Below are 15,826 nucleotides of genomic sequence, written 5' to 3'. Positions count from 1 at the left end.
CGCTATTCATAATAATGGATGAGGGTCGCTATTCATAATAATGGATGAGGGTCGCCAGTAATAATAATGGATGAGGGTCGCTATTCATAATAATGGATGGGGATCGCCAGTCATAATAGTAGAAGGGGTTCGCCAGTCATAATAATGGATGAGGGTCGCCAGACATAATAATGGATGAGGGTCGCTATTCATAATAATGGATGAGGGTCGCCAGTCATAATAATGGATGAGGGTCGCTATTCATAATAATGGATGGGGATCGCCAGTCATAATAGTGGATGAGGGTCACCAGTCATAATAGTAGAAGGGGTTCGCCAGTCATAATAATGGATGAGGGTCGCCAGTCATAATAGTAGAAGGGGTTCGCCAGTCATAATAATAGATGAGGGTCGCTATTCATAATAATGGATAAGGGTCGCCAGTCATAATAACGGATGAGGGTCGCTATTCATAATAATGGATGGGGATCGCCAGTCATAATAGTGGATGAGGGTCGCCAGTCATGATAGTAGAAGGGGTTCGCCAGTCATAATAATGGATGAGGGTCGCTATTCATAATAATGGATGAGGGTCGCCAGTCATAATAATGGATGAGGGTCGCTATTCATAATAATGGATGGGGATCGCCAGTCATAATAGTGGATGAGGGTCGCCAGTCATAATAGTAGAAGGGGTTCGCCAGTCATAATAATGGATGAGGGTCGCCAGTCATAATAGTAGAAGGGGTTCGCCAGTCATAATAATGGATGAGGGTCGCCAGTCATAATAATGGATGAGGGTCGCCAGTCATAATAGTAGAAGGGGTTCGCCAGTCATAATAATGGATGAGGGTCGCCAGTCATAATAGTAGAAGGGGTTCGCCAGTCATAATAATGGATGAGGGTCGCCAGTCATAATAGTAGAAGGGGTTCGCCAGTCATAATAATGGATGAGGGTCGCCAGTCATAATAGTAGAAGGGGTTCGCCAGTCATAATAATGGATGAGGGTCGCCAGTCATAATAGTAGAAAGGGTTCGCCAGTCATAATAATGGATGAGGGTCGCTATTCATAATAATGGATGAGGTTCGCCAGTCATAATAATGGATGAGTGTCGCTATTCATAATAATGGATGGGGATCGCCAGTCATAATAGTAGAAGGGATTCGCCAGTCATAATAATGGATGAGGGTCGCCAGTCATAATAGTAGAAGGGGTTCGCCAGTCATAATAATGGATGAGGGTCGCCAGTCATAATAGTAGAAGGGGTTCGCCAGTCATAATAATGGATGAGGGTCGCCAGTCATAATAGTAGAAGGGGTTCGCCAGTCATAATAATGGATGAGGGTCGCTATTCATAGTAATGGATGAGGGTCGCCAGTCATAATAGTAGAAAGGGTTCGCCAGTCATAATAATGGATGAGGGTCGCCATTCATAATAATGGATGAGGGTCGCCAGTCATAATAGTAGAAGGGGTTCGCCAGTCATAATAATGGATGAGGGTCGCTATTCATAATAATGGATGGGGATCGCCAGTCATAATAATGGATGAGGGTCGCCAGTCATAATAGTAGAAGGGGTTCGCCAGTCATAATAATAGATGGGGATCGCCAGTCATAATAGTAGAAGGGGTTCGCCAGTCATAATAATGGATGAGGGTCGCTGTTCATAGTAATGGATGAGGGTCGCCAGTCATAATAGTAGAAAGGGTTCGCCAGTCATAATAATGGATGAGGGTCGCTATTCATAATAATGGATGAGGTTCGCCAGTCATAATAATGGATGAGTGTCGCTATTCATAATAATGGATGGGGATCGCCAGTCATAATAGTGGATGAGGGTCGCCAGTCATAATAGTAGAAGGGGTTCGCCAGTCATAATAATGGATGAGGGTCGCCAGTCATAATAGTAGAAGGGGTTCGCCAGTCATTATAATGGATGAGGGTCGCTATTCATAGTAATGGATGAGGGTCGCCAGTCATAATAGTAGAAGGGGTTCGCCAGTCATAATAATGGATGAGGGTCGCCAGTCATAATAGTAGAAGGGGTTCGCCAGTCATTATAATGGATGAGGGTCGCTATTCATAGTAATGGATGAGGGTCGCCAGTCATAATAGTAGAAGGGGTTCGCCAGTCATAATAATGGATGAGGGTCGCCAGTCATAATAGTAGAAAGGGTTCGCCAGTCATAATAATGGATGAGGGTCGCCAGTCATAATAGTGGATGAGGACAATGGTTTGATAACTTTCACAGTGGCGTACCGTGGGTCACGGCATGGGGGGGGGGCGCCAGCAAAATATTTGAATCACTGAGTGATTGCCAGTTATCATGGTTATACTGACCACAATTAGACCACAAACAGCGAGATTTTAAGAAATATATTTTAGGAATCCACTTAGAGTATGCATATCTCACCATAGTCATCTTATGCAAGTGCTAAGCGCTTTCTGATTTATTAGAATTACATCTGAACACATGAAACACTTTTTGCAGTCATTGCAATTTTGATTATCAAACGCATCTGACAAATATTGCGAGCGCGAAGCGCGAGCTGAAAATTTAAATAATATAGACCTATAGTGGGGCATTCTAAGGTTTCTTTGTAGGAATTAACTAGGACCATATACGTATTTCATTAACCAAATCATGCGAGCGAGAGCTGAATTTTTTTGTTATTCAGATTAGGAGAACGGATATTTTAAAGACAGATTTTAGAAATTCATGAAGAGCTGTCATATCTCACCAATCCACTAAAGCGAACGTAACAATGGAAGGAAATGTTTCATAGATACGAAGACCTTAACATGGGGCAATCACTTTTTGAGTCATGAAAAAGAAGCTATGTCACTAAATAAAACAGTGATAACTCAAGTGCTAGGAAACATATTTGGTTTATATTGACTTGAAAACGGGATGTTTTAGTACAACAGGATTATATATCTCGTGAAACAGACAATGCGAGCACCAGGAACAATGAAGACGTAGGCCCTGGGCAAATTATGTTTCATAAAGGTATGATTACAATGTTTCTTATGTAATGTAACAATTATCATATAATATAACATTATAATGAATAATATTTTCCTCTTCACCGCTACGTTTCTCTTCCATTCTCCCTCTTTTCTCATTTTCCCCGTTTGTTTTTTTGTTCAGCTGATTGGAGGGGGGGGGGCCTGCCCCCCATGCCCCCCTTAGTTACGCCACTGTGTGTCCATACGGCAACCCTTCCAATATTATCTTTTTTTATCCCATCATGATGATGGTTTAATGGATTTATTATATGTTTCAATTTTTTTGACATTCCATCTTAATCCCTTCCCAAAGACCCAACATTGATGAATTTGAAGAAACCGGGGTTTCTCTTCAATGACATAAGTATTTCGTTTGGAAATGGTGAACTGGCTCTTTATTTGCATTTTATGATTAAATAATATTGTTTTATTTGTTTAGCGGTATTTTAGGAAGAATTTTCACCAATAGAACAATTATCTCTTGTGATACTTTTTTCATTTCTTTCGTAGAAAGTGTGTGTATGTGTGTGTGTGTGTGGGGGTGTTTGTTCGGGCCATCTCCCCCTCCTTGAAGGGGGGGGGGTATATCCCCATCCCCCGGGATTTACGCCAGTGCTGCTGCATGTTTGTAATATTTTTGCTGATTATGTAATTGTGTACATTTCCGATTCTCTATCTGGATGAGCGTGGGTCTAGTATTCTTCTGTATTCTATTCTTCAATAATCAAGCAGTCTTATTTATATCATTAGTTTTGGGGTGTAACAATTCAAGGTGGGGGATGTTAACTTGTTCTGATTGGTCTATAGGTAACTGTCTATCAAACTTTCTCTGGTATAAGGGGTGTGGTGATGCTCTGTGCAAGTGACTCGGGCTGGAAGTGTGAGTCCTACTTCTTCCTTGAAGTTAGCTGACATCACTGGAGGTTGGTCATTAATGGTCAAGGTTTAGGATTTAAATGGCATTGGGGTTTTTGGATTCTTAGATGACATTGGGGGAGTTTGTAAACAAGTGAATGTGAATGACTGAAAGGATAACAGGAACTTAAATACATACTACATAAAATACTACATAACAATTCAATGCGATTTACAGGTATGTTTACATGAAATTGATAAGTGGTATATAAACAATTGTTTAAAGATCAATGTTACTAGAATAAGTATTATGCTTATTTCAACTCGTTATTAAAAAAACAAAGGAAAATTTTATATAAAGCTTAATGGCAACTCAAACAAGTTAATTCTGTAAGATATTTAGGTGTTGAAGTTAATAATAATCTCATATGAAATGTTCATGTCAAACATCTATGTAGATCAATAAGTTAAATGCTTTACGACATTTAAGTAAAACTCTTAAACCAGACTTACATAATACTTTATTGAAAAAAATAATCAGTCATGTATAGATCATGCTCGTTCCGTTTGGGGTAATTGTTCATTGAAAAACAGGGAACTTAATAGACTGCAAAGGCGAGCGGCACGTATTGTAATGAAAGAATATGATTTTCTATTAGTTGTACAGATTTAACTGAAATTGTGACAATCTTTTGATACAAGGAGGGATTTTTTTATGTATTTTAGCTTCTACCAATGTATATATGGACTTGCCCCTATTAGACTCTGTAATGATATTGAACTATTTACTGATAGACATGGATACACGTAATGCTGATTCACTGAATGCTGTATTACCTATAAGCCAAATATTGAAAGTTTCAAGCAATCCTTTAAATTTAGTGCAATAAAGACATGGAACTCCTTGTCAAATGAACTCCAGAATATTTCTAACCTCCTACATTTCAAGAGGTCGTACAAAAACAAGTATTTTTAAATTAACAGTAGACTGACCTTTTATCCATATTTTATTGTATACTTAACTGTCTAGTTAATTCTGTATTATGCTGTTGTACTCCTTTCTTTCCCCTCTCTCTCTCTCTTTCTCTCTCTCTCTCTACTTCTGCCATATACTAAACCACACTATTTCTCTTCCTGCTCTCTCTATTTTTTGCAACTTTTATTTTAAATTAAGCATATTCAGTATTTTAACTTAATTAAGTTTGTATGCATTTTTATTGTTATTTCATATTCTTGATGTAACAGGACCGTGTTGAAAAACAGTGTTTTATTTGAACATTTTATCCTGTATAAAGATGTTTTAATAAATGATTAAATAAATAAATCTATAAGAAATTTTTAACGTTAAGTCAACATTTTTCTTGCGACTTGACCTTCAATATCTTGAAATGTAATATTACTTTTCCTTGATATTCTGACTGACCCAGGAAACCGGGACCATGAGAGGCTCAATCCCTCCCCTTGCCGTCCTTTTCAATAAACCAGTACAATGTTAACCCCCCCCCCCCACAAACACACACAAACATTTCGAACTTACCTAACCCGAGTCCCCCATCCCAATTCGAAACCATACCGCAGTCAATTTCAAAACAGCAAGTCGCCAAAGGAGAATGCATAATCATTATGGCTGGATAGGCCTATCTCATCTTATCCCAAATAATTTGATATCATAATTAATTGAGATATATATATGTTAACGTTTGGATTTGAATAATCTGCAGGGAGTCTTTTCCTTGCAGTGATACATTTTGAGATTGCGCCAAAGTTATTAAGAAATGTTTCCAATAAATAAATCCTATTATATCTGGCGACCCTCATCCATTATTATGACTTGCGACCCTCATCTATTATTATGACTGGCGAACCCTTTCTACTATTATGAATAGCGACCCTTATCTACCATTATGACTGGCGAACCCCTTCTACTATTATGACTGGCGACCCTCATCCATTATTATGACTGGCGAACCCTTTGTTCTATTATGAATAGCGACCTTCATCCACTATTATGACTGGCGAACCCCTTCTACCATTATGACTGGCGACCCTCATCCATTGTTATGACTGGCGACCCTCATCCATTATTATGACTGACGACCCTCATCCATTATTATGACTGGCGAACCCCTTCTACTATTATGACTGGCGACCCTCATCTATCATTATGACTGGCGAACCCTTTCTACTATTATGAATAGGGACCCTCATCTACCATTATGACTGGCGAACCCCTTCTACTATTATGACTGGCGACCCTCATCTATCATTATGACTGGCGAACCCCTGCTACTATTATGAATAGCGACCCTCATCCACTATTATGACTGGCGAACCTCATCTATTATTATGACTAGCGACCCTCATCCATTGTTATGACTGGCGAACCCCTTCTACTATTATGAATAGCGACCCTCATCCACTATTATGACTGGCGACCCTCATCTATCATTATGACTGGCGAACCCCTTCTACTATTATGACTGGCGACCCTCTTCCACTATTATGACTGGCGACCCTCATCCATAATTATGAATAGCGACCCTCATCCATTATTATGGCTGGCGAACCCTATCTACTATTATGACTAGCGACCCTCTTCCACTATTATGACTGGCGACCCTCATCCATTATTATGAATAGCGACCCTCACCCATTATTATGACTGGCGAACCCCTTCTACTATTATGACTGGCGACCCTCATCCATTATTATGACTGGCGAACCCCTTCTACTATTATGACTGGCGACCCTCATCTATCATTATGACTGGCGAACCCTTTCTACTATTATGAATAGGGACCCTCATCTACCATTATGACTGGCGAACCCCTTCTACTATTATGACTGGCGATCCTCATTTTTTATTATGACTGGCGAACCCCTGCTACTATTATGAATAGCGACCCTCATCCACTATTATGACTGGCGAACCCCTTCTACTATTATGACTGGCGACCCTCTTCCACTATTATGACTGGCGACCCTCATCCATTATTATGAATAGCGACCCTCACCCATTATTATGACTGGCGAACCTCATCTATTATTATGACTAGCGACCCTCATCCACTATTATGACTGGCGACCCTCATCTATCATTATGACTGGCGAACCCTTTCTACTATTATGAATAGCGACCCTCATCTACCATTATGACTGGCGAACCCCTTCTGCTATTATGACTGGCGACCCTCATCTATCATTATGACTGGCGAACCCTTTCTACTATTATGAATAGCGACCCTTATCTACCATTATGACTGGCGAACCCCTTCTACTATTATGACTGGCGACCCTCATCTATTATTATGACTAGCGACCCTCATCCATTATTATGACTGGCGAACCCCTTCTACTATTATGAATAGCGACCCTCATCCACTATTATGACTGGCGACCCTCATCTATCATTATGACTGGCGAACCCTTTCTACTATTATGAATAGCGACCCTCATCTATCGTTATGACTGGCGAACCCTTTCTACTATTATGAATAGCGACCCTTATCTACCATTATGACTGGCGAACCCCTTCTACTATTATGAATAGCGACCCTCATCCACTATTATGACTGGCGACCCTCATCTATCATTATGACTGGCGAACCCTTTCTACTATTATGAATAGCGACCCTCATCTACCATTATGACTGGCGAACCCCTTCTGCTATTATGACTGGCGACCCTCATCTATCATTATGACTGGCGAACCCTTTCTACTATTATGAATAGCGACCCTTATCTACCATTATGACTGGTGAACCCCTTCTACTATTATGACTGGCGACCCTCATCTATTATTATGACTAGCGACCCTCATCCATTATTATGACTGGCGAACCCCTTCTACTATTATGAATAGCGACCCTCATCCACTATTATGACTGGCGACCCTCATCTATCATTATGACTGGCGAACCCTTTCTACTATTATGAATAGCGACCCTCATCCACTATTATGACTGGCGAACCTCATCTATTATTATGACTAGCGACCCTCATCCATTATTATGACTGGCGAACCCCTTCTACTATTATGAATAGCGACCCTCATCCACTATTATGACTGGCGACCCTCATCTATCATTATGACTGGCGAACCCTTTCTACTATTATGAATAGCGACCCTCATCTACCATTATGACTGGCGAACCCCTTCTGCTATTATGACTGGCGACCCTCATCTATCATTATGACTGGCGAACACTTTCTACTATTATGAATAGCGACCCTTATCTACCATTATGACTGGCGAACCCCTTCTACTATTATGACTGGCGACCCTCATCCATTATTATGACTGGCGAACCCTTTGTTCTATTATGAATAGCGACCTTCATCCACTATTATGACTGGCGAACCCCTTCTACCATTATGACTGGCGACCCTCATCCATTGTTATGACTGGCGACCCTCATCCATTATTATGACTGACGACCCTCATCCATTATTATGACTGGCGAACCCCTTCTACTATTATGACTGGCGACCCTCTTCCACTATTATGACTGGCGACCCTCATCCATTATTATGAATAGCGACCCTCACCCATTATTATGACTGGCGAACCCCTTCTACTATTATGACTGGCGACCCTCATCCAGTATTATGACTGGCGAACCCCATCTACTATTATGACTGGCGAACCCCTTCTACTATTATGACTGGAGACCCTCATCTATCATTATGACTGGCGAACCCTTTCTACTATTATGAATAGGGACCCTCATCTACCATTATGACTGGCGAACCCCTTCTACTATTATGACTGGCGACCCTCATCTATCATTATGACTGGCGAACCCCTGCTACTATTATGAATAGCGACCCTCATCCACTATTATGACTGGCGACCCTCATCTATCATTATGACTGGCGAACCCTTTCTACTATTATGAATAGCGACCCTCATCTATCATTATGACTGGCGAACCCTTTCTACTATTATGAATAGCGACCCTTATCTACCATTATGACTGGCGAACCCCTTCTACTATTATGAATAGCGACCCTCATCCACTATTATGACTGGCGACCCTCATCTATCATTATGACTGGCGAACCCTTTCTACTATTATGAATAGCGACCCTCATCTACCATTATGACTGGCGAACCCCTTCTGCTATTATGACTGGCGACCCTCATCTATCATTATGACTGGCGAACCCTTTCTACTATTATGAATAGCGACCCTTATCTACCATTATGACTGGTGAACCCCTTCTACTATTATGACTGGCGACCCTCATCTATTATTATGACTAGCGACCCTCATCCATTATTATGACTGGCGAACCCCTTCTACTATTATGAATAGCGACCCTCATCCACTATTATGACTGGCGACCCTCATCTATCATTATGACTGGCGAACCCTTTCTACTATTATGAATAGCGACCCTCATCCACTATTATGACTGGCGAACCTCATCTATTATTATGACTAGCGACCCTCATCCATTATTATGACTGGCGAACCCCTTCTACTATTATGAATAGCGACCCTCATCCACTATTATGACTGGCGAACCCTTTCTACTATTATGAATAGCGACCCTTATCTACCATTATGACTGGCGAACCCCTTCTACTATTATGACTGGCGACCCTCATCCATTATTATGACTGGCGAGCCCTTTGTTCTATTATGAATAGCGACCTTCATCCACTATTATGACTGGCGAACCCCTTCTACCATTATGACTGGCGACCCTCATCCATTGTTATGACTGGCGACCCTCATCCATTATTATGACTGACGACCCTCATCCATTATTATGACTGGCGAACCCCTTCTACTATTATGACTGGCGACCCTCTTCCACTATTATGACTGGCGACCCTCATCCATTATTATGAATAGCGACCCTCACCCATTATTATGACTGGCGAACCCCTTCTACTATTATGACTGGCGACCCTCATCCAGTATTATGACTGGCGAACCCCATCTACTATTATGACTGGCGAACCCCTTCTACTATTATGACTGGAGACCCTCATCTATCATTATGACTGGCGAACCCTTTCTACTATTATGAATAGGGACCCTCATCTACCATTATGACTGGCGAACCCCTTCTACTATTATGACTGGCGACCCTCATCTATCATTATGACTGGCGAACCCCTGCTACTATTATGAATAGCGACCCTCATCCACTATTATGACTGGCGAACCTCATCTATTATTATGACTAGCGACCCTCATCCATTATTATGACTGGCGAACCCCTTCTACTATTATGAATAGCGACCCTCATCCACTATTATGACTGGCGACCCTCATCTATCATTATGACTGGCGAACCCTTTCTACTATTATGAATAGCGACCCTTATCTACCATTATGACTAGCGAACCCCTTCTACTATTATGACTGGCGACCCTCATCTATCATTATGACTGGCGAACCCCTTCTCCTATTATGACTGGCGACCCTCATCCATTATTATGACTGGCGACCCTCATCCATTATTATGACTGGCGAACCCCTTCTACCATTATGACTGGCGACCCTCATCCCCTATTATGACTGGCGACCCTTATGATCAATGTAGCCTCTTCCTTTTTATGACTAGCGACCCTCATCTAGTATTATGAATTCCGACCCTCATTGTTGATTATGACTGGCGATCCTTATGATCAATTACCCTTATGGTCCATTATGAATAGCAACCCTTATCTTGCATTATGAAAATCGGACCTTATGACCCATGGTCCTTATGACCTTATGACTAGCGACCCCTTTTGCCTATTATGACTAGCGAGCTTTTGGGTATAGGATTTTACACGTTATGACCAGCGGTCCTTATGACCAGTTAGTATTATGACTTATGGTCCTTATGACTGACGGGCTTATCCCATTTTGAAATACAGACCTGGAGCGTGTTTCACAAAGGTTTAAGTGTGACTTACTGTAAAGTCGCACTTAAATTTCAGTTGCGTGCGGTATATAAAGGCATCACCACATTGGTCAGATGCACATGGGATACACACTACCATGTATCCATCAATCAGATTACACGTTATTACATGTTCTAGTTGTTTTTCAAGCATGACTCTATTAAAGTCACGCCACCCAGATGCAGGTTCAATCACACAAAGAGTCACATAACCTATGACCAGCAAGGAATTGATTCTATGTCCATTAATTAATTTGGCATTCATTCACAAGTTCGACATTTTTTCACATCAGAGTGAAACTGATTATTTCCTTGTACATAAGCAAGAAACAAACCTACATGTCTTGGCATGTACTTGAGATCATGCACTTTCTTGTGAAAACATGTGTCTTGACTATAGGATAGAAACGTGGCGTTATTATTATACAGTGCGTATCAAAAAAAAGTTTACACTTTGAAAAAGCTCTGGGAATTAAAAAAATATATAACATGTGGGTAATTTTTTCATATATAATTTTGGGTTAGGGTCTCATCTATCCAATGAAAGTAAAAGTTTTAACAGAATGTTACACTTGAGTGAGCACTGTCCATTTTTGTAAAGCTCGCAGAAATCTGTTTGCGCAGAAATGCTAGTTTTCACGCAGACATGGCAGAGTCAAGGGGAAAGGGCGAAATCAAACTTACCCTTCGATACATTTTTCCTACATTTCCCTTGCACTTTAAGCAGGGCTCCACACTAACCCATTTTTTCTACTGGTCCAACCTATTCATGTCGGACCAGTAGATACCCAGTTTTTCAAATTTTTACTGGTCCGAACCTAAAATCTACTGGTCCCAAAAAATAAAGAAAACATTAAGAAAAGGCACAAGTTTATTTTTCTAGCCTTTCGTTACCCCCCCCCCCCAAAAAAAAATGAAGGAAAATGAAGGACAAAAAGAAAGCAAGACAGAAACGAAGAAAGACAGAAAGAAAGAAAGAAAGAAAGGAAGGAAGGAAGGAAGGAGGGAAAAGAAAGAAAGAATAAAAGAAAGGAAGGAAGGAAGGAAGGAAGGAAGGAAAAGAAAGAAAGAATAAAAGAAAGGAAGGAAGAAAAAAAGGTAAAGAAAGGATAGATGTGAAGGAAGAAAAAAAGTAAGAACTAAAGAAGGAAAGGAAGGAATAAAGAAGGAACAAATATAAGAAAGAAAGAAAGAAAGAAAGAAAAGAAAAAAAGAAATTAAGGAAGGAAATGAAGCAAGCAATACAGAAAGAAAGAACAAATCCAGAAAGTAGTAAAGGAAAGAAAGAAGAAGCAATAAAAAAGAAAGGGTAAAAGGAGAGATGGAAAGACAGACAAAAGAAAGAAAGGAAGGAGTGAAAGAAGGAAGGAATTAAGGAAGAAATGAAGGAAAGGTAAAATGATAGATAGAAGGAATGAAATAAAGGAAGGAAGGGAAGAAGCAAGCAATTATAAAAAAAGAAAAGGTAAAAGAATAGATGAAAGGAAGAAAAAAAGAAAGACCGAGAGACAAAGAAAGGAAGGAATGAAAAAATAAAGGAGAGAAAGGAAGCAAGCAGTCAAAAAAAAGAAAGGAAAGGTAAAATGATATAATTAATAAAGGGGAAAAGGAAAGAACAAGACAGATAGAAGAAAGGAACGAATGTAAGAAAGGGCTGAGAAAAGAAATAAAAAAAGAAAGGGTAAATAAATGATGGATGGAAGAAACAAAGAATGAAGAAAGGGGTAAAAAGAAGGAAGGAAAGAAAGGAAGAAGAGAAGAGATGAATATAGGATGGATGGACTCAAAAACAAAAGAAAGAAAGAGAGAGAAAAAGGAAATATAGAGAAAATATTTTATAAAAGGATAGAAAGAAAAAATGAATTAAAGAAAACAAGGGAAATTAAAAAAGAAAGACAGTAACAAAAAAAATTGAGGGAAGAAACAAAGAAAGATTTATAAGAAGGAAAGAAAGATAGGAAGAAAGCTAAAACTATTATAAATAATTTATCAGTTTCTTTTCTCGCTATTTTAAATGAAAGAAAGTCAGATACCATTAGTGTATCAACACACACATAAATGCATATGTGGGGCTATTATGTATTCAGACGATATCACCCGAAACCCGATCTGTTTGAACCAAAACAGAAGTGAAAATTTCTCCTTTTACTGCTTACAAATGACAGAGTTGCTCCAATTTTTAGGAAATATGGACATTATAAGAGCCTTTCATGAGTATGAACCTTGGATTTTGACAGTTATGTGAGAGATTTCTGCCAGAGTTTAGCCAGGCTTCGTTCGTGCGGCCAATGGAGAATTTACCATGTGGTTTGTGTGGCAGACTACATGTACACTGTATGCATGCTGTATAGTACTCTAGTAACACTTACGTGTGATTCATTCTGTGTGTATTCTGTGTGTGAATGCCAGAATTTCACGGGGGGAAATGGTTTGCTGTGAATTTGACCATTTCTGGAAAAGTTATTGGCCCAACAATTGTTTTTATTACTGGTAATGTCGGACCCTTAAATCTTGCTATTTTTGGAAAAATTACTGGCCCGACAATGATATTTTTTACTGGTCATGTCGGACCAGTAAATCTTCCAATTTCTGAAAATCTACTGGCCCGACAGCGATTTTTACCGGTCTGGGACCGTCGGACCGCCGCTAGTGTCGAGCCCTGCTTTAAGTCAATTAAGATAAAACAGATACATTCAAACATTTTTAAACAAATTTTGCCACCCAAATTGAAATTTCAACACTTAGTAAGCACAACTTTTACCATTTTTGTGCCAGCTTGATCTGAGGACATAACTAAATCTGAACAAAAGTTTACATCAGACATCTCCAGCACTTTTTCACTAAGTTTTTACTATTAAAATGTAATTTTTCATATAATTCTTGTTTCTCCACACTTCTCCCAAGCTTGACAATGATTAACAACACAAAAATCAAGCCTTATTCATATTATGTAAATCACAGCTCAGTGTAAATAAAATATCGTCTTGATGGCCTTGGTGTGTGGGGGAGTTGGGCGGGGCGCAATGCACTTTTCGAAGTGTATTGGGCAAGGAAACAAGTTAAAAGAGGTCAAAGATATCTTCAAACCAATTTTGCTTGCTAAATTATACGTGTTCTTCATAATAAAGGTTTACTTTTATTCGCATAGCTATTTCAAAGTTCTGCGCAAATCATTTTTCACTAACTTTTCAAAAATAAGTGGTGCTCACTCAAGCGGAAATATTTTTCAATAGTTATATCGTCATTTGCTTAAATGGATCTGTACCAATGATAAAATGTGGAAAAATCTTCAGGATATTACAAATGTATAATTTTACAGGATTTCTTCAAAGTGTAAACTTTTTTTTGATACGCACTGTATAGAGTCGATTTTTTTTTATACATGTGTACAGGACAGAATATTTTAAAATAAAGTTTTGGCAATGATGGTCATAAGTCCTTGGAGCAGCAAATTGAATAATTGTAAATTGTAGGATTAAGTACAGAAGAAAAACTTACGAGATGACATCATGAGCTGACTCATTGCACAAGGAATCAGAAGGAAACACATAACAAAATTTCACTGAAACTGCAAACTTTAAATGCCATAGTATTATTTTCTATCTCACTGTAGCATTTCCAGTTTTTTGTTTATTAGATTTAACTCTGCATATTCACAACCTTATTTCCACTTTAGCCTTTTAAACTGACCCCTTTGGTTTCTGTAAAGGGGCTTTCACAATTTCTTGTACGATCGCAACAGTTGTAAGCGGTCGCAATACCAATTGTGAAAGGGGCTTAAGATACTCTATTGTTCACAATTGCATTTATGTACACATAAGAAAGTTTATTGGACCTTATTTGCCCTGTGAATGAATACCGCATAAGCTTAAGTACAGGAAGTGAAATGATAGCCTATTTTTAAAACTTGAAGTAGCCCAGATGAGGTTGATGACCTTTGGGTATTTCATTTTTTATTGTTTCTTTTTTTACAATCAACTAATAATTTCACTTACATGCATTCTTTATGTCAAGTTTATTCATCCATTCAACAAGTCAATTACTGTTTGATAATTTGTACATGTACTATATGTTTTTTTTATTATCACTAGATCATCCAAGGGCCAGCTTACTACAAGCGTCCATAGTCTCAGCTTATGTCATGTATCTAACATTCTCAGCAATTGTCATTGAACCACCAATGGAAAGTAAGTTATTCAGTGTTTTTTTATTATTATTTTTCATACCTAAAATTTTGTTTTGTTTTTCATTTAACCTTTTTATGGGTTAGCATGATCGTACATTATCCAGCATGATGATTTATTTGGTGTAGGAATAAACGATTGATCTTAACACATTTCAATTTTGTAATCATGCTAGCTTTATAACAATTTTCATCTTGAATTTCGTTGCATTTTTTTTATTAATGTCACTTACTCACTTTTCATCTACAAATGAAAAGGGGAATGAATCTACTGGTCTCAAGAAATTGTCAGTACTAATTTAGGTAAAAAATAGAAGATAGTGCTAACATAATATGACAAGATACGCTAAAAATCTAACTGCATATCCTCATTAAGATAAGTAATACAAACAATATCTTTCTTTTTAGATGTAACACAAATTGGCGTCAATGAGACAACCAATACACCGATCTACAATACAACGTTGGTCTTATGCTCTCCAAATAGCTTTGCATCGTCTATCTTTGTTGATACTTCGTATGGAGAGCTACTGAGTGGAGCTATAGCAACTATTCTTCTCCTCGGCATGGTGTTGTATGCCTGGTAAGCCAGAGATCTCTAATAGTAATATCTTAACATATGGAATATGTCATTGGAATACAGGAAGTAAGATATGATAATGATATGAAGTCATGAATAAAGATAGTTGGATGGGCATTTGGTTTCCACTGACATTATAATAAGATTTTAATGATGAAGAAACTTCTGAAGGTGTTCATGGTGAGGAAGTAGAGTATAGCGGTTTCACAGTACACCATGTCTTCTTTAGTGGGCATATTTTGGTCCTGAAAGGACCACCCAAAATTGATGTTTCAACAAGTGTGTACTTGTTGTCTTCTGAAGACTTTTCAA

At 38.9% G+C, this 15,826-nt stretch overlaps 1 protein-coding gene across 4 annotated transcripts in view; it reads left to right on the top strand.

Annotated features, from left to right (window-relative positions):
- The window catches only part of LOC121416014 (serine incorporator 5-like), a 35,197-nt gene that overhangs the window by 10,602 nt on the left and 8,769 nt on the right, over positions 1 to 15,826 (top strand). For all 4 annotated transcript variants that reach the window (XM_041609444.1, XM_041609447.1, XM_041609445.1 and 1 more), the window contains exons 7-8: positions 14,843 to 14,938; positions 15,343 to 15,517. In XM_041609444.1, the coding sequence (XP_041465378.1) occupies positions 14,843 to 14,938; positions 15,343 to 15,517 (271 nt within the window). The remainder of the gene's footprint in view (positions 1 to 14,842; positions 14,939 to 15,342; positions 15,518 to 15,826) is intronic.

The sequence above is a fragment of the Lytechinus variegatus genome, chromosome 5, assembly GCF_018143015.1.
Source record: "Lytechinus variegatus isolate NC3 chromosome 5, Lvar_3.0, whole genome shotgun sequence".
In the NCBI taxonomy this organism is placed as follows: Eukaryota; Metazoa; Echinodermata; class Echinoidea; order Temnopleuroida; family Toxopneustidae; genus Lytechinus; species Lytechinus variegatus.
The sequence above is the reverse complement of the archived record's forward strand: the minus strand, read 5'-3'. Positions and strand labels throughout refer to the sequence as shown.